We start from the raw sequence: 22967 nt of genomic DNA on the forward strand, positions 1-22967 counted from the left end.
TGCCGTCGTTTATTTTGACGAAGAGCCTCCGCCGAAACGAAGGGAAATACATGGAAAAAATATTTTTTTAATTTGGTTTGTGTTCGCTCAGTTTTGTAAAGTAGCCTTATGAAACCAAGTAACTAAACATGATGGAATATATGCACCGTCCCAAATTAATAACACATGAAGAAGAAGCTGAACATGAGCATCGGTCCAGCGCTGGCTTGTTGTGTTGTTCTTGGCTCTACGGACACGAGGAACTGTTTGCTTTGAGTCCTTGAACTTTTCGTCTCGCTGCACGTTTAACGCCTCGTGTTTCAGGCTTGTTTGCTGTGGTGTTTTTAAACCACACCGCTGTTCTCTTCAGTTATTTGGTGCCATCCGAGTTCAAATAGGTTTGTTTTGATCCGGGCCAAATAAAGTGAAAGAGTGAATCCTTCAGAATAATGGATTTATAACCTGAACGCATCACTTGGGTCCTTTTTGGACGTCTGGTCGAAGTTGTGCCATTTTGCTGCCAATGTAAATCCAGCCTTAGTGCCAGATTATCCTACCACTGCTAATAGACGGATACATGTCCACTATCCTTTCTTTCCTGATGTCTGTAGCTTGCGCATGCATGCACACACACACACACACACACACACACAAGATAATTTGCCTGTCAAACCTGTCAACTCTGGTCTTTCTCTAACCCAGCGATACGGTAAACATGCAGCCGCAAATCATGACAAACGCAGTTTGTCAATCAAAAATGACAATCTATACATCCCATAAATAAGAGATCACAAAATAAATCAAACTTTACAGACTTTTTGTTGTTTGTTTCTGTTCTTCTGAGCATGAGTCTGAGTTTATGTACAAATTAGGATCAAATACTGAGTTTTTACATTTAGGATCAATAACATGAACACTGTAAATGAAGAACTTTGAGCGATCTTTGATTGTTTATATTAACAGCTACATTTAATGCCCAAAGGATCGCTAACATACATGTTCTGGCTCGGCAGGTTTTGACATCAGTCCTTCAACTACACGTTTTTCAAAAGCAGTGTTTCTGGTCAATCATTCATATTTATTACTGCATAAACCACAAACTTCATGAAGATGACACATGCAGCCGGTTGTTCTTCAGCTTAATGGCAGGGTGATGTGTGTTTGCTGCTGTTAATGTCTTGACACAGGACTCCCTGCCTCAGCTAATATTGCTGCATCAATATTATACAGAATTTGAAAAATTGTAAATTCAGCCTTATTGCCAGATTATTTTGCCACTAATACATATTTCTGATGTATATGCATGCACACAGTCATTAACGTCTCAGATCCTGAACGTTTTTAGCCCAATTTCTTTCTCTAGATTCAGTAAACATACAGCTGCAAATCATGGCAAACAGTTTATTGTCAATCTATACATCCCATAAATAATGATCACAAAATAAATCAAACTTTACACACATTTTGTTTGTTGAGTGTGAGGCTGAGATTATGTACACATTAGGATCACACACTGAGTTTCTGAATCAAATCATACTTTCTCTTCATTTAGGATCAATAATATTAACATGAAATGAACATTTAACGGTCTTTGATTGTGCAGATACATTCAATGCCCAAAGGATCACTTACATTCATGTTCTGTAATATTTTGACACCAGTTCTTCAACTACATGACTGAAAAGTGTTAAAGCAGTGTTCAGGTAAGTCATTTATACATTATCGCATTTACCACAAACTATTTCTGTCTTTGTTTAACCTGCTGGATGTTTGACGCCTGCAGGGCTTCACTCCACGGGGGTCAACCCGGACAGCATCATGCTAAAGCTAATATCAAAGCTAATATTGTGGCATCAATATTAACCATTTGAAAAAAAAGGTTAAAACTTAATTCTTTTGATAAAACATTGAATCAAATGACGGACATTGAATGTGATATTGTTGCTCATGGTACCAAATGCACTGAGGATGAATGTCTAACTCTTTACATACATGTTAGCAGTTTATATGACTGTTAGCTTAAAGCAGTTGATTAGCTATTGCTTTATCAGTGACTAGACTCTTTCTGCCCCCTAGTGGTCAACAATCTGCTAATGCAGCTTTTCATTTGAAGACTTCTTTTGCAAAACTTTTCATTTCTGTGATCCGCTAACATGAGAAACGACCTCCAGCACGCTGACAGTAACGTTAACACACTCATAGGAAAATATCTGTCATTTCAATCCACTGGCATGTAAACTATTGCCCCATTATTAAATATAAAGATATCACACTCAAACTCAAATGCAGAAACAACAGTTGAACTATTTCTCTCTCAGTAGTTTGCCCTTATATACAAACATTGTCAATAAAACCAGGAAAAGTTATTATCTGATAGTTATGGTGGTTCTGTTGGCTACAGAAAGGCATGTCTGCAGATGAATCACCGCCAGCATTTTTTTTGAAATGTCATATCTTACAGATAGTCACTTTTTAAATATCAATCGAACAACGTTTCTGTACAAAATGTGCGATCAACAAGTGGCTTCCTTCTATGAAAACAGTAAAAACAGCTGCAGTGGTAGAAAATGGCTCTTGCTTTGGTTAGAACGGTCCTTTTCCCTTCAGTTTAGAACAAGTAGTGAAAGTACAAACATTAAAAGATTCTGTGGGTCATAAAATCGGGTTTTGAAGAGGTTTGGTGGGAACGATTAACTACATTTAAAAAATCACAAAACTTTCAAACGAACCAGTGATATGGCTTCTTTTCTTCTTGTAACTGTGGAACTCCACAAACAATAAATATATTTTGAAATACACCCAAAAAAAAAATTTGAATTGAGAACCAAAGACGAGGCCTTCAGACATGATGGGCGGGGCTTCGTTCGTGTGTCTTTGAACCTGCACATTAACGCGGTTCAAGGCTCCATGTTGGATCTCAAACTCACGTGACTCATCCGGAGCGGACGATCTACGCCGGGTTTCATGTGGGCGGAGGGCCGTTGGTGTAGCGCAGCATCGGGTAGAAGGAGCGGGCGAAGTTGTTGGACAGCGTGCAGCTGTAGTTCTCATCAGACAGAGGCACCAGGCAGGCCAGGACCAGCAGCAGGAAGAAGAGCAGGTGCAGGGGGAAGGCAGCGCGAAGGACCCGGTGGAAGAAGGGGCGCTGTGGGGAGGACTCCCTCCTCTCCTCCCTGGACGTGGACAGAGGAGACCGATGGGTGAGGGCGGATGTTCATTTGTGACTTTGCAACAGCAGTTTAACAACAAATACACTTTGGAAAAGCTCTTTGAGTGGATCTTTAGAATGCATCTCAAATATTCCTCACACAAACATTGAAACATGACAATAAAAAGTGACACCATGACTCAGTTCATTGGATGGTCTGTTGGTTACTCTGTTCACTGGAACGACTTCTTAATCTACAGTAAAAAAGACCTCGACAAAGACATCTGTTGAAATGAACTAAAAAAAAAAAAATCAAACAACACAAAAAGTTCCGTTCCAGCTTGTAAACGTTACCTTTTAGTCACTGGTTGTCCAACTGTAGCTGCCTGTAGACCTGCAGCCTCCTCCTAGAGCAACAAACAAGACACACACGTTGTGTTTACCTTCAAAACATCAACTATCATCTACAGGAAACAACAGTCACTATGTAAAACGGACTCTTTTAACGTTTATTTCATGTTTTACTATCATGTTTTTGGATTAATATTGCTGCTGCATTAATGTGTATGTTACATTTTACTGCTGTTTTATGACATTCATAGAGCGTACTAAAAAAGGGCTTTTTAAGGATTTTTTAATAACTTTTTTTTCACATTTTTATGGCTGAGCTAAAACGAAAGCCGCAGCCGGAGGCATTATGGATGAAAGTTGTCCGTCTGTTTGTTCCATTCTCGTGAACACGATGTTTGTTTTTACTTTAAATAAGCTGAATTCTTTGTAAGGCAATATTCCTTTACATTAAAACGTACGTTTGACTGTAACTCGTCTCACCGAAGGTAAATATTCAGGTACCTGCAGCAGCAGAGGAGAGCCGAGCGTTCCCAGACCGATGCTGTCCACCTCTGAGCTGGCTGAGCTGCTCTCCTGAGACACAGACAGCAAACACACCGTCAGATGAGACACACATTTGACTTCCTAATTAGTAACAGCAGGTTGTAAAACATTCTGTATTAAGCTGGACTGTGTCAGAGCCCTGAAGCTCTGCTTGTACTGATCATCACAGTGCTTGATTTTCAGGTTGAATCTTTCTGCAGCAGCACCCCGACAGCATCACTCTGTTGTGGTTACGCTTCTTTTCACGGGTCTGTAACTTCTGAAGGGTTTTCTAGTAACTTCCAAAACGTCGTTCAGAAAGAACTCTGTGTGTGTTTTGGCATCAATTATGGTGAAAATAGGACGAGATAATGTTCCTTCATTACATATTTACTGATACAAATGTTATGTTTTATGTATTTTGAATTGCAAAATTGTCTGAAACATTTTTTTCAGCTGATAATAAATGATAATAAAGATGCACCAAATGTCATTTTGCCACAAATACAAAAAGAAATGATCCAAAATGTTAAAGCTAATTCTAACAGCCGCTCATGAGTTAATGAAACCACATCACAGCTGAGACCTACCAGTCTTCCCCGCAGCGTGCTCAGGTCAGCGGCCACCTGCCGCAGCAGGAGGTGCAGCTTGTTGGCGATGACGTGAACCTTCTCCTTGGCCTCCAGGCTGTCTTCTCCCGTGGCCTCCAGGAGGAGCTGAGAGGAGATCTCCTGCAGCGAGGAGACCTCCCGCTGGCGGCCGCGCAGCTCCTCCTGCAGAGCCTGTAGCAGGGGGCGACAGAGAGCACAGCGGTCAGCACACAGCAGGTCACTGGACGGTGTTTGACGGACAGACGCAGCTGAGAGTTCACCAGAAGAAGAACATCCTGATGAACAGGTTCTGACTCTGGAGCATCTTTCAAATGAGGACATTTATATTTGTTCTCGGTTGAAGCTCTCGGAGAAGAATGAAGTGAACTCTATGTAGCAATTTAAACTAATCCAAATAAAGCTGTCATCAGCGTTGTTAACCTGAGAGAGATAAAGAAGAGCACAGAGCTTTTCCATTGATGGGGGAAGGAATGTTAAGTATTAACTCTCGTTTGAGGTGCAACTTTATGTTCAACAAAGATTTTTAGTTTGTAGAAAGTTAGACAATCAACAGCAACGCTGTGAAGATGATTTTCTACCCGGTTCCATGAAAAGATCATTGTCAGATGAATTGTGTATATTTAAAAGGTAAAACAGTACACAAGTGGAACCAGTGTAGAGGCGGAGAGCGATTAAGTCCCGCCCACAACTGCAGAGGAAAACAATCCATCTCCCTCCACTGACTTTGTGTTGAGTGAAGAGGCCTCCTGGTTACTTTGGTCTCTGAGCAAACAGGGAAACACATCAAAGCTGCTGTGTGCTGGGCTGCACCACCAACAGGGTAACGGACCCAGAACTACGCTTTGATCAGATGAAGACCTGAGCCTTTAGGAAGACAACGCGAGGCCTCAGCAGTCTTTATGCATTCTGTCCAAATGTCACTTTTAGGTTCACGATATTTCTGTACATTAAGCTGAAGTACTTTGACAGCATGCAACATGTGGATAAAACAAAAACCTATGCAGGATTATGTTAGCAGGTACCGCTAACACACAGCTAACATTAGCTTTAACAGCTAACTTGAACTATTATTATAGTTATCTGCTCCACCTGGTAGACACAGAGTATAATCATGATGAGCTCTGTCTCTATTGTTAGTGCTAAAACTAAAGACTACATTTCCCATAACCCCCGTCACCAGCTGTTGGAAACCTCTTCCCTTAGCTCACTAAAATCAGACTCAGACATGTTGGAAGAAGTTTGTGAAAATGCACATGGGCTTTCTATAATAGAACTAAAGAAAACGTTCAACGTGTTTGAAGAACCGATCGGTCGCCTGCTCACCGTCAGCGTGTCCCGGTGCTGCAGCAGGACGGAGCGAGGCGTCGACCGGTCGACGACGTTCACCACAGAGAGTTTGTTCTCAGCCCGAGCGAGCCACAACAGCAGAGAGTGCAGCGTCTCGTGAAACTCCTGAAGAAGAAGAGCACAGAGGTCTTTAAACGCTCATCACATGTTCTAGACCACAGTCATTGTTATAAACTCCAGTGTGTCTGACCTGACACTGCATGAGAGCAGAGTGCAGCCTCCTCTCCCAGCTCTCCAGGCCGCCGCAGGCCTGCGTCCAGCTGCGATTGGCCGAGCCGAGAGCGTCCTGCAGCTCCCGCAGCTCGGCGCTGTCGCCGCGCAGGAAGTGTCGGCTGCTCAGGTTGGCGGAGATCATCAGACACTTGTAGCTGTTGAAGGTCTTCTGCATCTCCTGTAACAAACCAAAAGAAGACGAGGAAGAAGATGAGACGAAGTGTTTCTCGTCGTCTTGACTGTCCTGCGCGGTTATCCGGTGTTGTTGGCGTTGTTACTTTTAGTTTCCGGATGTTGACCTCGATGTCTCGGATGTCGGTGGACGGTTCGATGCGCTGCAGCCTCTCTAGCTCCGGCAGCGCCCGGCCCAACCAGGAAGTGACATCGCAGAGGTCAGAGTTCAGCTTCTGCCACTGCTCCAGGTCCTGCTTGACGTCCGTCTCGCTGCTGAACTGCTGCACCTGTAGCAGCTCCCAGCGCTCGATCACACCTGCAGAGTCAGCAGTTATTATTAAACGCCGCTGTAAACATGTTGCGATGCTTTGTTGTGTTCAGACTTTAAGATTCTCATTAAACCACATTTGAGCAGGATGAACAGGATGAACTCTCTTCCACTGATAGCAGCTCCAACAGTCTCTACATCTAGTGAGGAAGTGCTGCGAAATCATCATCATCAACATGAACAACCAACATGGCTGCTGTTAATACTCACAGCTGGAGGAAGATTTATATTGATTTATTGATTTATTTTCATTTATTGATTGCTGTCTGGATGCAAAGAGAATTTCAACATTATCAAAGCTTTAAATGGTATTTTCAAAGCTTTTTCTTCAACTGATTATGTAAATGAGCAAATATAATCTGAAATAAAATATCTACATTTTTCACTATTTTGTGACAATTTATAAAAAAAAAAAAAAAAAAAAAAAAAGATGAAATAAGTAAACCCAAAAAGTAATGAGTGAATTCATTATGAATGAGAGAAAACTCTGATCACACAGAAACTCCCGTCAGAACCTTGAATGGTCTTTAATGTGAGCGAGGCCTCTCGTGCCGTCGGTACCTGTGCTGGTCTGCTTGTCGGCCGTGCTGCTGGTCAGACCCGGACCCTCCAGATCCTCCTCGTCGTTCAGGATCAGCTTCACCCTCTTCACACTGTTGATGGAGCCGCTGCACTCCGACATCAGCTTAGCCTGAACACACACACACACACACACACACACGAGGACACTTAGATTTCTTTAGCTGATGGACACTTGAAGTCTTCACAGGTCTTGACATGCGTGTGTGTGTGTGTGTGTGTGTGTCCTTACGTAGCCCTGCTGGTGGAACGGAGTACTGGTGGTGTGTGTGGGAGACGAGCTCAGACCTCGGGGAACCCGGTTCCGCTCTGGGGAGCCGGGCTGGTGCCAGCTGGGCGGGTCGGTCACGGACTTCACTGAGGAGAGAGAGAGAAGGAAGAAGTTCAGCAAAGGCAGCGTGACAATAAGGAAGGAAGAAAGAAAGAAGGGGGGAGGGAGGGAGGGAGGGAGGGAGGGAGGGAGGGGGAGAGAGAGAGAGAGAGAGAGAGAGAGAGAGAGAGAGAGAGAGAGAGAGAGAGAGAGAGGAGAGAGAGAGAGAGAGAGAGAGAGAGAGAGAGAGAGAGAGAGAGAGAGAGAGAGAGAGAGAGAGAGAGAGAGAGAGAGAGAGAGAGAGAGAGAGAGAGAGAGAGAGAGAGAGAGAGAATCAGACTCATCACACAGCCCGGTGACAAACACAAACCATCACAAACACAGATGGATAAAGAGCATCCATTGTCATACAAGTTCTATAAAGTTTAGATCTTCGTAAACAATTGTTATAACGATGTAATCAACATGAATAATATCACGATAAGTTGTCGTGGTGCACAGCAGAGCGCCATCTATTTTCATGGTTGATTAATCATGAAGTTGTTTGGCCCAAGACGATGTATTCAGCTTCCTGTCATAGAGTAAAGACAGCAGCAGCTGACTCAAACCAATGAGCAAAATAGTTGCTGATTAATTGAATCTTTGCAGCTCTAGCGCACAGACACATCTGTATCTCGAGGTGCAAATGTGTCAGAAGCGAGGTGTCTGTGAATTAGATGAAGGATGAGGGAGGCGAGGTACGGTTTTTGGGGTTGCTAGGAGATGGAATGTGGGTGCGTGAGCACACAGCATGCAGGAGGCAGAGCGCCTACCCGAGGCAGCCGGCGCTGCTCTGACAGTCGCTCTAACAAAGGACTCGGAGCGCTCTGTGGCGTTCACATCTGTAAGAGAGAGTTGGAGGTCAGCGGGGTCGGCGAGCCGCTCTGGAAACAGGACGGAGCTCTGCACAAGGTCATGAAGTCATGAGGTCATAGTTTCAGGAACGTTTAGGATCAGAGCAACGGAGACGCAGAGACGATCTGCGTCCAATTTCAGTAACGAGGACTTGAAGAGGAACGCTGCTGATATCTGATATTCTCCAAATGAAAAGAGCCAAAGAACAGCATGTCGGTCCGCGTTTACTCTGAGAGTTTCCTCCCACGACTGTGGCTCTCAGACCCAAACTCAACGCTTTCCTACAGAAGGCATCGTCGTTAACAATGGGTCAGAAATAAATACTTAAACTTTATCATTTAAAGTCATTTTCATTTTAGCCGAGTACCATATGATCATATTTCTCATTCTTGTTGACCATCTTTAAAGATGACCGTTGGTCTCTGATCATTTCACTTCAGTCTGGTTGCACAAAACACCTTAAGTTTGACACTTAAGTAAATCCTTCAGCTAAGGAGAAATTCAACCTTAAGGCTGCTTCACAGAATCCCTTTGACAGGTTCCCTGAGTTAACGTTAAGGTGTCACATAAAACTCTTTCACTCTTTGTGTTGCTTTGTATTCATGTTTCAGGTACAAGTACAAGAAGCAGCGGTGATCACCTGACAGGGCGCTGAAGTAGGTGGCGTCCTCGTCGTCCTCGTGTGACGACGACCCTCCCACGTCCACAGTGTGGTCCCACTCCAGCGGGATGGAGTCCACGCTGACGGGGGTCTCTCGTCCCGACTGCTCCAGAGGGGGCACGAGGAGGTGGCACACGGCCTGCCGTCCAGCTGAGACTCCACCCACAGCTGGAGCCTCCTCCTCTTCCTCCTCCTCCTCCTCCTTCCTCGCCTCCTCCCAGGAGGAGGTCCCGTTGGTTAGATCAGCTGTGTCGTCCAGGTCTGACAGTTCCCTCTCCTCCTCCAGAACCTTCAGAAACATAGAAGAAGAAAGCTCCAACTTGACTTAAATTTAAACAAGCAACAGTCTTTCTGTATATAATAATGTGCTGAGGACTATTATTAAAGTATAAACCACACTATTGATGAACACACTGCAGCGTGCGGTACTGACCGGGCGCCTGGTGACGAGGCGGTGGTGGAAGCGAGCCACTCTGCCGAACACCTCCTGGCAGTAGGAGTGCAGCTCCTCCAGCTCGTCCTCGATCAGCACGGCGTCCAGCGGGGCGCTCTTCTGGATCAGGTTCTCCCCGAACACGATGAGGGCGTCGATCTTGTTGGTGTTCAGGGTGATCTCCTGCTGGAAGCCCTGCAGACGGGGGAGGGGAGGACTCTGGTGTCAGCTGAGTTCTGAGGAACGCTCGTTGGTCTTTAATAATAAAAGGTTTGAACATGAGAAGTGTGCGTGCTAACTCACGTTGAGCTGCCTCATCTTGTCCTCGACGTCGCTCTCTGAGAAGTGCTCCACGTTGGTGAGCTGGAGGTCCATCTCCGTCAGCCAGACCAGGATCCCCTCACGCGTTCCCTCAAAGTCTTCTCTCTGAGAGGTGAAGTGCTGCAGGAGCACAGAGCCGAGGACGGACGCCATTATTGAGATGCTGTTTAGTTTAGCTGAAGTCATCTGGATTGATATGTGACTTTATTATGTTGTTCAGTCTTCAGTTGTTCTCCCTGAGGGTTCTTCCCCCATTACAAGTTGTACAGTTAGCCTTACAGTTAGCCTTCTGAGGCTAACTGTTGATGTTGACCCTGGTCTGCTGCACATTCCCTGAAGTAAACATCGCTTATAGCCCGCAAAGGTCAACCGGCACCAATCAGCTCGATTCTTTGATCACACACAACCGTTACGAAGCAACATAAACACACTCCGTCTGCTCGGCGCCAAATGCTGCGATGCAAACCGGCTTCCTGCCAACGCGACGCCTCCGGCCTCGTTACCGTCTGAGACGTGACCTCAATCCTGGAGGCTTAAAGCAGAGCTGAGAGCAGCGAGATGCTACTCAGACCCGCTGGGAGGATTTGATACATGCTGATGTTTTTGCTCTCTGGTTTCTATCTTACTTGTTTTCACGCGTGCAAATACATTGATCTGTTGCTGCTGTTTGTGTTGATGTCCCCGTCTCACCTTGAGTCTGCGGAGGACAGACGCCACCCTCTTCTGCAGGCTGTCCCACCTCTGGTTCCCCTCGTGGACCAGCACCTTGAGCTTGCTGGCGGCGTCGGTCCGGTTCTCCCGGGCCAGGCGGCGGTACTGTTTGTTGACCAGCTCCAGCTGAGTCAGGCGCTCGTGAACCTGCCGCTGGAACGCCTGACGAGAGAACGGAAAGCAAATATGAGTTACTCTGTTGAGGAGCCACCGAATTATTGTTTTTTTGTTTTTAGTTTGTGTTGCACTGAGTGAAAAGGGACCGAACTCGGTATAAATCCACAACGCTGTCCGTGGTGCTGAAGAGGGAGACGGATTTGTAGTTTGGACTTTTTCTTTGACCCGTTCTGTCAGTTTGGATCAATAATATTCTCTAAAAAGGATTAAAAACCGTTTCCAGTCGCTTTGTGGATTTAAACCTTGACCCACAGCTACCATTACAGGTCACCAGAGAGGTCACTGGTCCCCCTCGCAGCAAGAAAGAAAGCATTTGTCTCCTGACCTCAAACTTCTTGAGCTCCTCCTTGGCGCTGGTGTAGAGGACGTCGGCAGAGTCCGGGTTCGCCGCGGTGAGCTCAGACGTCTTCAGCCAGTCTTCAAAGCGAGAGAAGTCGTCCAGGAACTTACACCAGAGACGCCAGGTCTCCTCAATCCTGAAAGCAACAGAGATCCTTTCATGTTTGTGTAAAGTCAACGGAGAAAACCTGAGCAGCTTTGGAGCAGCAAACACAACCAATGACGGGCAGATGAGACAGTTAAATGATAAAATGTATCTCTACTCGAATTATTCTTTATGAAACATGCAATACAAAGACTGTCTTGATATATATATATATATATATCTCTTGTTTGTGGGTATTGAATCATCCTGTCGGGTGTTTCTTTTGTTGGGATGACCCACCCTGACATAATAAAAAGCTTTCTGTTAAGTGTGACCGCTCACCTCATCCTCCTCTCCATGGACATGGCGCAGATGTTCCTCCAGCGTCGGTCCAGGCTGCGTGTGGTCTGCTGGATCGAGTCGTTCTCGGAGTCGCCGCCGCCGCCACCACCACAGGCATCGGCGTCGTGCAGCAGGACGTCGCACAGCGTCAGCACCGACGCCACGCTCTCCGTGTGCTGCTCGATGTCCCGCTGCAGGTGCTGCAGGTCGAAGCGTACACAGTTTGAGTCACCTGGTCTCACAACGCAGCTCGTCTACACAACTACATCATAACGACTCAAAACATAAAGCGACCATATGGCGACCGAAAGCCGCTTCCTGATTACCAGCCTGGCTACCACTTTCAAAAGTCATTTCACAAGCCTTCATCAACACACTGTGCTTTTCGGTGTGTGTGTGTGTGTGTGTGTGTGTGTGTGTGTGTGTGTGTGTGTGTGTGTGTGTGTGTAGCTGACAGCACTTTTGTCGGCTCTCGTTTTGTTCACAGTTACCACTCTCCGGGGTTGCCATGGTGACAGATGAAAGCTTAAAGAGCCCCTCCACACCGGAGTCGTTTCAGCCGTCCGTCATCCTCTAATGGAGAGCGCCGCAGCCGTCTGCTGAGGAAACCGCTCTGTGTTTTTTGGCTTCCACCCCGGCTCTGCTCTGTACCTCCTCCTCACGTCTCTCCCTCTCTTTCATGAACCATTTCTTTCCTCACACATGTCCATCTATAGGGCGTATATTGTTCTTCTGTCGCTCTCCACATTATTTCAGTGTTTTTGAGATAATTCAGAGCCAAGTCAGCGTCCTCCTCTGTGAGCATTTAGTGAAATGAAGTGAATCTGATCATAAAACCAGAACAAGAAACATCCAAACTCTCCTCCAACCTGCAGGTTTTGACAGCAACGGCAACTTCTAGACAAAATTGACCATTTTCTAACTGTCAGCAGCTGTTTATGAACAGGAAGACGTCTGCAGGAAGCACTCGGGCCGACATGACGTTTGGGCGGAGCGGAGCACTTTCAAATGCAAGAAAAATGACCAATGATGCAACCGTGGTTATGGTTCATGGTTGCTGTGGTGTTTCAGAGTTAAGTGTTCTTAAAATAATCCCGTGTCTGCGTCACGGTAAACGCTGGGATCAGATAGAGCGGAGGAGAGGAGATGTTGTCGTGGGAACAAGGCGCTCTACACACGGCGACGGCAGAGGAAACGAGTTTCAGGGAAAAAGTTGGACGACCGTCGTTTGTTCTGATTGTCTGATTATATCGTTGAGACGCGGCCCGGCGGTGTTCCCGTTTCACGGTGCGGAGCGTCGGTGAATGAAGCCTCGTGTTGCTCGTTTCACTGCAGCTACAGACGAATAATCCAAATACTGCCGACTCAGCGTGTCATAAAGAGGCTGAAGGTGCTTTCACAGTGAGGCTTTTCTACCGCATTTCATTCACACCTGAAGGTTTGCTCAGCGTGGCTTTTTCTTTGCCTGTGATGAGACACGTTGCATGTCAGACGGTGGCTCAGTCAAACCAGAACTCTTGTTCCTAGAAATGCACGCTGACGGATCACAAAGGTGCTTTTTAAACATCAGGGCGGAACTGTCGACTGACATCTTTTGAAGCAATCGTTCCACCAGCGATTCTTTGGATTTTCCCGCCATTTATGTAAAAAAAAAGGGCCCACAGGCTAAATTTAGTTTGTGCTTTTTGAGCTCTACTGTGCGAGCTGATACGTCGCTGTGACTTTGGCAGATTCATTCATTCATCTGACTTCTATTCTAATCTCTATGAAACAGGTTTCTGCATTGATATGTAAACCTGTAGGCAACAGGAGAGAGTTTGTAGTCCGAGGTGGAATGCACATGAACAGTCCGTGTGGAGAGTAAAAGAGGCGTGATGCACCAGGGAACCCACCGGCTGTCGTCTGACAATAGTTTAGCTTTTGATGTGTTTAACATGAGCTCGTAAACCGGCTACTTTTGAAACAATCTGGTCGTACACGTCGTCTCTCAACTCCAACTCCAGTTATGCATCTCAAGCTGATGTTCGGACTGTAAATAATGAGCACGAGGAAAAGGAAGTTTTGGCTAAACCACAAATAGAACCTTGAGCCCAGAGGCTTATCTGACGGCTTCCATCCTTAAAATGTACACAAACACAAATCTGACCGAGCAGCCAAAGATCAAATCTCATTCTTCCTCTGTCTGAATATTTCTCTCTCTAAACCCTCCGATCCATCCACCGCCTCTCAGTCCAAGAAACCCTTTCTCCTCTTAGGAGAGTACCAGTTCAGTAGGATACGAAACGGACAAACTGGTTAAAGTCCATTTCCTTTCTCTGGGCCGCCGGCTGAGGCCGAGCTGTCGAGTGCATTTACCGTCTCTCAGCCCAGCGTGACAGCTTCCTCCCTCACAAATATCCATCTTGCTGCCGCTTGCTGAGATTTTACTTTGCAGCAAGAGCTTTACTCTACTCTTCTGTTATTATGCTGCGGACCACGACGGGGCGGCCGTCACATAAAGGGGTTAAAAGCTAGAAGCACCTAGAATTCCCCTCAAAGTGGAGTCTCCAGTCTGCCCCTTAAAGCTTTCTAAGCCTTCATCTCAGCTGGAAGATGCCCGAGTTCGGTTGTTATATAGAGGAAGGAGGTCTGAGGACCGCTGGGAATTACCATTTGGAAGTTCGGTGAAAGTCTCTAATTAAAACAAAACCAATCAGCCTCAGGAAACTTCTCCCCTTTGCTTCTGTATTGAACAGCAGCTGACTTCCAGCTCAGAGGCTAAACTAAAGGAAACTCTCATGACCGCTCAAGCGTCTCCATAAAACAAGACCTGTTCCGTCTCGGCCCACCTGCTGCTCGGCCAGTTTCCTCTGGATCTCGTCGCTGTGGCAGACGTCGTAGACCACCGGCTTGGCCAGCTCCGCCTCGATGCGAGAGAGCCACGTCCGCAGGTTGCTCATGTTCTTATCGAGCTGCTGCACCGTCACCAGCGTCTCCTTCAGCTTCCTCACCCTGCCGAGAGAGAAGAAACGTCACGTTACAGGAAGGTGTCGCTGGAGCTTCGCTGAAACCCTGAAAAACTGATACGAAAAGCTAAAATCTTTCCTGTTTATAACCATCAGACGTCTCATAAGAGTTGGAAATAATCAGAGACACTCTGAGATGCAGTGTGAAGACAACCCCTCACTTCCCAGAGCCGACACGTTGCCCACGGCGAGAATCACACTCGTCACCCGAGCCATTGTTAGCGCGACGCTCGGCTCTACGCCGCAGCTTCGTCGGAGTCTGGGAGGCGCTTTGCTGTCGTTCTCACGTCATCACACACAACGGGGGCCATTATTATAGCGGAGCGGCGGGCTGACCTACATCCCGCTGAGAGCCGGGTGATGTCTGGTTGGAGAGAGACCGCATTCCAGTTCAGCTCTCAGGTCAGTGAACCACATCGTTTATAAACCAGCACAATGCAGAGAGGCCGGTGAGAGCGTTCCACCAAAACACACGCTGGTACCTCTGAGTACCAACGTGTGTGTGAAGGTGTGTGTGTGTGTGTGTGTGTGTGTGTAGATTGCACTCTGTCTGGAGGTCTGCCATTTACAATAAATATATATTGGAGGTTACGTCGTGATATTTTTGTGCACTCGATAAATAAAGATGAGTAAAAGGTGAAGATCAACCACGTTCGTAGCGGTGGAGGATCAGGGTTCCCACTTCATATCTTTCTGGACTTTTCCGTGACATCGTCAGTGATGATCTTGCTGTTATGAGGCAAAGAACTCCATGAAATCATATCCTACGTGCTTAGAAATGATGACAAATCGATCTTAAAATTGTCTATGAAAGGGAAACAGCAGTGACCTACTGTTTACACTTGAAGGATAATGTCTACAGGTGACATTTAATTAAAATAAAACACTATACTAAATCTTTTATAAATGCTAGTATATGATATTATGACAGAGAGCATTCTAAAGCTGCTGGGGAATCTGACTTTTGAACTAAATGTGGGCTAATGTTGCCCAGTGACAACAGTCTACAACTCTTATTTTAAATCTTGGAGAAATGCTTCTTTTAGAAAATAGAATCGGTTTCGAGGGGATTTTCTGAGCCTCTTATAAACGACTGAATAGTTCATCTGAAGATGTGAAAAATAACCAAACTTGGAGAAACATGAGTCTCACAGGACAGCGATGATGAGGTGAGTGCAGCTCCTGGTGTAGAGGAAGGCTTGTGCAGAAAGACTGCAAACAAACCACGACGATCAATGCACATTACCATTAATAACCTTAATAACTGGAAATATGTGTGTGTACGCCTCAGATGCTTCCAGGTATCCATGTAAGAAGAATGATGCAACAAAGCAGCAACAAGCAGCAACAATCTCAGATGCTGCAATAGCAGACACTGTAGGGATGATGTTTGGCTCCTGATGCAGCTGCACACGTGTGTGTGTGTGTGTGTGTGTGTGTGTGTGTGTGTGTGTGTGTGTGTGTGTGTGTGTGTGTGTGCAGGCGTCTCATGTCTCTACAGTATGTGAGGATGTGTCAGTAAACGACGAAGCGGAGAGAAACATCAGCGACATATAAGACACGGTGCTGCGATCATGGGGACGTATGTGTGGCGCTCGTTGCATCGACACACACACACACACAGACACACACACACACAACCGCACACACACACACACCTGCCGTCCAAGCTGCCACCTAAATTCCGACACACACAAGAAGAAGGGAGCCGGCGGTCTCAATTGAATTTGCTGTGAATGACTCTGCATGCGTCCGCCTGTCTACATGCCTGCACCGACAAAAGCCCAGCCCATCCCCCTTCACTCCTGATCTCCGTGTCTCCTCCACCTCCTCCTCCTCCTCCTCCTCCTCCTCCTCCTCCTCCTCCTCCTCTTTATCACAACAAAACACCCGATCTGCTCGGCTTTCACCCGCCCGCCTCAGTCTCGTGTTGGCCGGGTCGCGATGAGGGCGAAAGGTACTTACGGGGCTGGTGAGAGGAGGCTACTCCATGGTGATGGCTCGTCCGCTAGCAAGCACAACCCCCCATTTCCTCCACCCGTCCCTCCCTCCCTCCCCCTTCCTCCCCTGCAGTCCGCCTGTCTCCTCCTCCTCCTCCTCCTCCTCTCGCCAAACATCTGGATGCAGTGGCAGGTTCACTCAAGGACACAGAGCAACAGGAGCGAGCCAAATCATCTTCATTTTCACTATCGATTCATGTTTTGATCATTTGCACCATTAATATAATTATTCAGTCCAACATCATTATTGCCTTTCTACCCGCTTCTCTTTTTTTTCTTCTCATTAATCTGAGAGTTTAAACATGCGAGTGTGATGAATATTATGTATTTTAAAAAGCTTAGAATTAATAAAGCGTTGCCTCAGAATGTCACTGAAGAGTAAATCAGTGAAGGATTATTCTTTAATTCACAAAATATATTAAAAATTCCACTTTTGAAAGACAATTTTAAATGATCATAAAGTACATTTTAGTGCGAAAAAATGTTGATAATATAAAATTCTAGTTAATGCACCAATCACACGTGTTCATATGTCTCACTGTCTATTTGTACGTTTGGACGGACAACTTAACAACAGGACCAAAGCCTTCCATTGGGTAGAAAAGTACATATTCAAGATGGAAACAAACCATCTGCAAAACTCTTAATATCACACAACAACAACAACAACAACAACAACAACAACAACAACAACAACAACAACAACAAGCAGCAACAAGCAGCAACAAAGAACCAGAAGCCCGTTGCAGTGAGTCCAGCTCCAGAGCGGACTACAGGTGCAGCTGTTTGGATCGGACCAACGGGGCCAGCGGGGAACCTCCATCTGCCACCTTCTTCCATTTCCAATAAAGCAGCCTGGGGTTCAGTGCACTAAGAGTCAGTAATAGATCACCAGGAGGGAATGATGAAGGAGGTTTGGATGAGGAGGAGGAGAATGAGGAGGAAGAGGAGCGGCACACAAGTGTACGGAAAAAGAAACCCGTAAATCTGAAGCTCCTTTCAGACCAACAGCCTCCATCACACTGTCGGCTGTTTGTCTGTTACAGTAACGGTTGGATTCAGACACGAGACACAAAGATCCGTGATATTCAGCAGCTGCTGAGAGATATAAAAGACGAGTGTTTTCTCTTCTCTCACGGGCCGAATAACTTCATTTCATTAAAGTAGTTTTTACTGTTGAATCCTTAATTAACGGCCATGAGACCAAAAGGACGCTCGCCACCGCTTCCAGAATCATCCCATAACATTTTCTCATCCTGGATTTCATCGCGTTTGTGTTACAGAGTTCTGCAGCCTCGTTCATAACGTCCACGCAGCGCACCAGATTAGACTGAAAGGAAAAAGGTTCGGCACGATACACGAGACGATCATACCGGTCACAACACAATAATATGCCTGATATCAGATAGGAGGCGTCTCTTTAGTGCAAAGCAAACAATCAGGCTTGAAGAAGGTAGTGATCAATCAGAAGCATAAATACAAAAATCATAACTAAATAAAAACATTTGTTTAACAAGCTAAACGTCTTAAAGTGGCTTCAGGATCCAGATGTGTTGGAAGCTTTATACCAAAAACACATCTGCACGTCAACTGAAGAACGAAACGACCTTCAGTCCGTCATCTCGTCTCAATACCAGGAATCCACACACACACACACACACACACACACACACACACACACACACACACACACACACACACACACACACACACACACACACACACACACACACACACACACACACACACACACACACACACACACACACACACACACACACACACGTTTCAACTTCACTACCACACACTAACATGAACTCTGAGGAGACTTCCTCCTTTGTTCGGACTCAACAAACCTACACTATTATCTCCATGACGACCAGATCTACCACCATTATCTCCTGAAAAGAGCCGTAAGTGAGAACTGCGTCGTCTCAATCAATCAGCATTAAACTGCCAAACAACATGACGCTAAATAATATGTAAAAGCTCCACTCGAAATTAACGACTCAGCAACCTGCAGTTCAGAAACAAAAGGCCGCAGTGTGACACTTTAACTAACGTTCGCTGTGCCGGGTGTGAGGAGGAACAGAGTGTTTTAAGGGAAAAAACATCTGCCTCGTGTGCGTCTTATTTAGACAATGACGAGAGAGGACGGCCCCCCCCCCCCCCCCCAGTGGCCCCCTGAAGGCCGAGGGCCCGTCAGCACAAAGGCCCGTGTCAGCAGACGGCAGCTGCTGGGCCGGGTGACGGAGCACCCGGTTTGTTTTGGGGGGACAAAAGGCGAGCGGCGGGCGAGCGGCGGGCCAGTGTCAACGCGTCTAATCCCTCGACGAGTCAAACCTCAGCCGTCATCTGCCGTTACTTAGTCCGGCGAGATGCAGACAAAAGGCTGAGGGGCAGTCGTCACTGACTCTGAATCAGCTCCGTCGGTGCTTATCAAAACGTGTGACACATCACTGCAGACCTCATGTCTGTGAAGTAAACTACTTCCCTTCATGTTGGGCAGATAGAGGATTACCATGGAGAGAAATAGTGAAATGAAGACGGCGTTAAGAATAAAGAGACTTTGTGAATTGACTTTAATAGAGTAATGCAGGGGTGAGTTGGAAAACCAGGAAATGAATCAGTTTGCACTTCCTGTTCCCATCGTCTGGAAGTCAATGTGTTCATTGAATGTGTTTTATCTTAGAATCCTGAAATCAGGTCTGTCCTCCTTTAGCTTAGTGGAGGAGACGTGAGTGACCGTGGTGGAGTTCCTTCATAGACTAACGTGAAGTCACGTGACCGTGGTGGAGTTCCTTCATAGACTAACGCTGCACATGAACAGTGGTGGTTTGGGGATCACATCTACAAAGACACTTTTAGTCTTGTCTCTACTTTCTTTATAGCCGGTCATCCTTAATGAATTGCTGGGCTGGTTGTAAACACAGAATGATTTCATTTCATCCTCTATCTGCTCATGAACTGCTCTGGTGGTTTTGAGGAGAACAACATGGACGAGACGATGGAGCGATGGTTCCCTGGTCGTGTTAAGCAGCTTGTGAAGACTCCCCCCCCCCCCCCCCCACGTTCATCAGCTTAGCGGCTGCAGTCTACTGATCCTGAGCCTCCAAAGATGATCATTATAACATGAAGCGTGTGACACATATTCAGTGAAGTGCTGATAGGTTAGAGATATGCACGGCTGTCCATAAAACACTGTCCTGACTGAGGTCCCTCAGACATCTTAATGCTTCAGCATGCAAAGATATTTTAGACAATAGTGTTCTTCCAACTATGAGTCAACATTGTGAGGAAGCCCCTCCCCCATCCAGCACCTTTGGGTGAACTGAACCGACCTGAACGGGTACTTTCCGTGGCTGTGGCGTCATAACATCTACATTCATAGTGTGACAACAGCACATTCCATCACAGACTGGAGGCTCGTGCCTCAGCGGCGGCTCATTAACCGGCTTAGCCTCGTTATGCTGGTCAGTCCCTGAAGGGGCGGGGGGGGGGGGGGGGGGGGGGATCCACTATTGTGTGTCACGCTCTCCCTCTCCACTCCGGTCCCCCTATTGTTTAAGACGGAGGGCACGTCATCATGATGCAGACCCTCGTCCACCTTCTGCCTCTGTGTCAGTATTTGCATTGATTGGAGGTCCCGTGTCCACACTGAATGGGATGTTTTTAGATGTTTTCCAGATTAAAGGAGCCGTTACGTGAGCGTGTGTCCACCAGAACCGTCTGACCGATGTGATCTTCAGAGGAACACAGAGTTCACCGGCTGTCGCGTACAGCAATGCTTTTAAAAGCAGTCCATGGAGGTTTCTTTCACATCAATGAAAGGAGCTTCTATTCTATTCTTTATGTCGTGGTGTATAATGTATTTATGTGAGGTTTTACAGACTAGTAAACAGTATCGATACACAAGTACCAGCTGTACTTTTGTTGTACGATTGTTCTGTGTGGTTTCTAATATTGATGTTTTTGAAGGTTTTGCATCAACGTTAGAGATTCCAGGACCTGGACCGGCACGGAGACGCACCGCTTTCATTCAGAGATAACTGGAGTTACTTCAGAATGGCTCTTTGCATCTTCATGTGTTTAAATGATCATTTATATCAGAGGTTCTTCAAAGGGTCAGGATGAACTTCATGCTAAATTGTGTGAGAGAAACAGGACAGACAGCGTAACCGGGGTCACTAAGCAGCCACCATATGGCCGATCTAAGCCCCCCCCCCACCCCCCCACCCCTCCACCCTGACTGCTTTAACCCATCAGGCTCCATGAAAACAGTCCACTCAGCTCGACTCGGTTCACTTTGCTCTGATTCAATGTGGATTTTATGAAACATAGAGTCCTTCACGGTCACTAAACAGACAAATTATCAGGAGCAGAATTCAGTTGAAACTCGCCGTCCGGTTGTAATTGTTGTGCACTCCGCCACCCTGCAGCCATCCTGCAGGAATAATTACTGTGCTGTTTGACTATGAGAGAGCAAAGAGTTTCTGACATCAACTGTGTGTTGATGACAGCACATAATTATCCAGGAAATCAAAGCAGAACATTCTAATTAAAGCAGAACATTCATATTACGGTATCAATTCAAAAGGAGAAGCCAAAAGTCCAAATCGGTGAGGTTCTATCGTCGGGTCCTGCAGCCCGTCACTGACTAAATACAGCCTCCATCGCTACAGCAATGTCCAGAACTTTAACAACCCAATAATGCAACAATCTCGCCTGATTTACGCAACGATCGGTGTTCGGAGGAGTGACGGTGAGCGGGGTTGGGACTTCTCACTACAAAACTTCATCACTTTCCACGTGTTCAACACCACGAACGTCCTCCAGGAGAGACCGTCCCAGAGCGTGCATCAGTTCAAAGAGAGATCCGAAGGGCAGCTGTAGGCCAGGAGGAAGATAACACGAGCGGACGCTTTTCAGCTCTAACAGCAGCAAAGCATTCAGCAGCAAACAGCAAACAGCCACCGCTGCTCCGTGTATCGGAATGAGATTTGCACTTATGGATTAATATTAATGTCGCTCTATCCTCTGTCGGCTCTGAGCTGTTTAATCTGCAGCAGCAGCAGAACACAACAGCTGTCACCGACAACACACAGAGAAAGCTGCACAGGTTGAACTGCTGCAGTGAGTCTGTAATGCCTCATAATGAAGGAAATATCAAAGGGGTTTATGGGAAATGGAGTCTTATAATTGAAAATGAAATCCCAAGCGTGCTAACAATCTTCAGATAGCATGCAACACACACGACAACTGCTGGAAGCCAAGTTCAGCATCATGCAGAATGCTACTACGCTAAATGCTAACGTTAAGACGCTAAAGCTCAAATTGTTCTTCACACAAAGTTGTTCACAATGAAACAGAGTGAGGACCAACAGACCGTGCCACTGCCACACTATGAGCCGCAACACTACTTTCATTACATTGGAATAAAGACAAGAGTCTCTACTCATGAATTCATTCAGCTACAATCTGCCTCAAACAGCTGCATTAACTCCTCCCCCCCCCGCCATCTTGTCGTTCCTACCGGTTCTCGATGTGGTCAAACAGATGCTGCCAGCGGGCGTTGACGTCCTTCAGCTTGTCGTTGACCTCCGTCTCCTTCGTCTTGTTGCTGGCTGTGATGAGTTGTTCTCCGAGCTGCTTCAGATGGGTTTTATTCTCACTGAACAGGTTGATCTCCTCCATGCAGTCCTGACGGAGAAACACAACGAGTAGAGATAAGAGCCGGCACGTTCACATGAACTACACATTTAATCATGTGTCTAAAGGATTTGTAGATGAAAATATTATCATTTCTTTAAGTCTTCAACGGTTCACGTAAGAAGAAACAAAAGACAACGAATCAAACAAAAATCAACCTCGCTTAAAGAAAGTCTTCATGTCTCATCAAAAGGGTGCTTACATGTGACCTAGAATTATTTTACTAGAATTTGTAAAACCATGAACTTGATTCATCTTCACTTTAGGAAAACCTCATGAAAGCTTCGGACTTTTGGACGTTTGCCAGAAAGGAAACACAACTCCTGCCGGGAGTCTGTGTGCCGGAGCCGGAGACGCTAAATGTAAAAGCTCCGCTGCCTGAAAAGGTTTAAACCCCCGTCGTCACGGCAATAAGGAACAAATAAAAGCATCAGAGAGTTCCACACAAAACAAACCCGCGTGGCCCCGCGGGGCTCAAACAGCTGTTGTGTCTTCAACAATCGGGGAGAAATCATGTCCTCACATAGAGAGCAGTGCAGAGTGACGGAGCAAAATAAACAGAGAGGCAATGTGTGTGAGTGCATATATATATATACACACACACACACACACACACACACACACACACACACAGGGTTCGTACACATTGTGACCAGTGTTTTCATGACTTTGATGCAACCTTTAATGACCATTCTGTCTCTGAAACGTCTGTGTATTCATGAAGAATA

The 22967-nt window shown here is 46.2% G+C and overlaps 1 protein-coding gene across 11 annotated transcripts in view; it reads right to left on the reverse strand.

The window, feature by feature from the left end:
- Positions 1-22967, reverse strand: part of LOC306707364 (nesprin-2-like) — a 54528-nt gene that overhangs the window by 4887 nt on the left and 26674 nt on the right. For 6 of the 11 annotated variants that reach the window (XM_079174780.1, XM_079174788.1, XM_079174783.1 and 3 more), the window contains 18 exons: positions 22064-22230; positions 14354-14516; positions 11526-11725; positions 11085-11235; positions 10562-10744; positions 9854-9991; positions 9551-9745; positions 9097-9406; positions 8375-8443; positions 7485-7609; positions 7235-7364; positions 6450-6661; positions 6149-6349; positions 5935-6063; positions 4591-4782; positions 3944-4051; positions 3482-3534; positions 960-3152 (listed from right to left, as the gene is read on the reverse strand). In XM_079174780.1, the coding sequence (XP_079030906.1) occupies positions 2942-3152; positions 3482-3534; positions 3944-4051; positions 4591-4782; positions 5935-6063; positions 6149-6349; positions 6450-6661; positions 7235-7364; positions 7485-7609; positions 8375-8443; positions 9097-9406; positions 9551-9745; positions 9854-9991; positions 10562-10744; positions 11085-11235; positions 11526-11725; positions 14354-14516; positions 22064-22230 (2937 nt within the window). In that variant the 3' untranslated portion in view covers positions 960-2941. Of the gene's footprint in view, positions 1-959; positions 3153-3481; positions 3535-3943; positions 4052-4590; positions 4783-5934; positions 6064-6148; positions 6350-6449; positions 6662-7234; positions 7365-7484; positions 7610-8374; positions 8444-9096; positions 9407-9550; positions 9746-9853; positions 9992-10561; positions 10745-11084; positions 11236-11525; positions 11726-14353; positions 14517-22063; positions 22231-22967 lie in introns of those variants that run through there. The other 5 variants (XM_079174782.1, XM_079174786.1, XM_079174785.1 and 2 more) reach the window with 5 other exon arrangements.

Source organism: Pholis gunnellus (assembly GCF_910591455.1).
Source record: "Pholis gunnellus genome assembly, chromosome: 15".
NCBI classification, from domain to species: domain Eukaryota; kingdom Metazoa; phylum Chordata; class Actinopteri; order Perciformes; family Pholidae; genus Pholis; species Pholis gunnellus.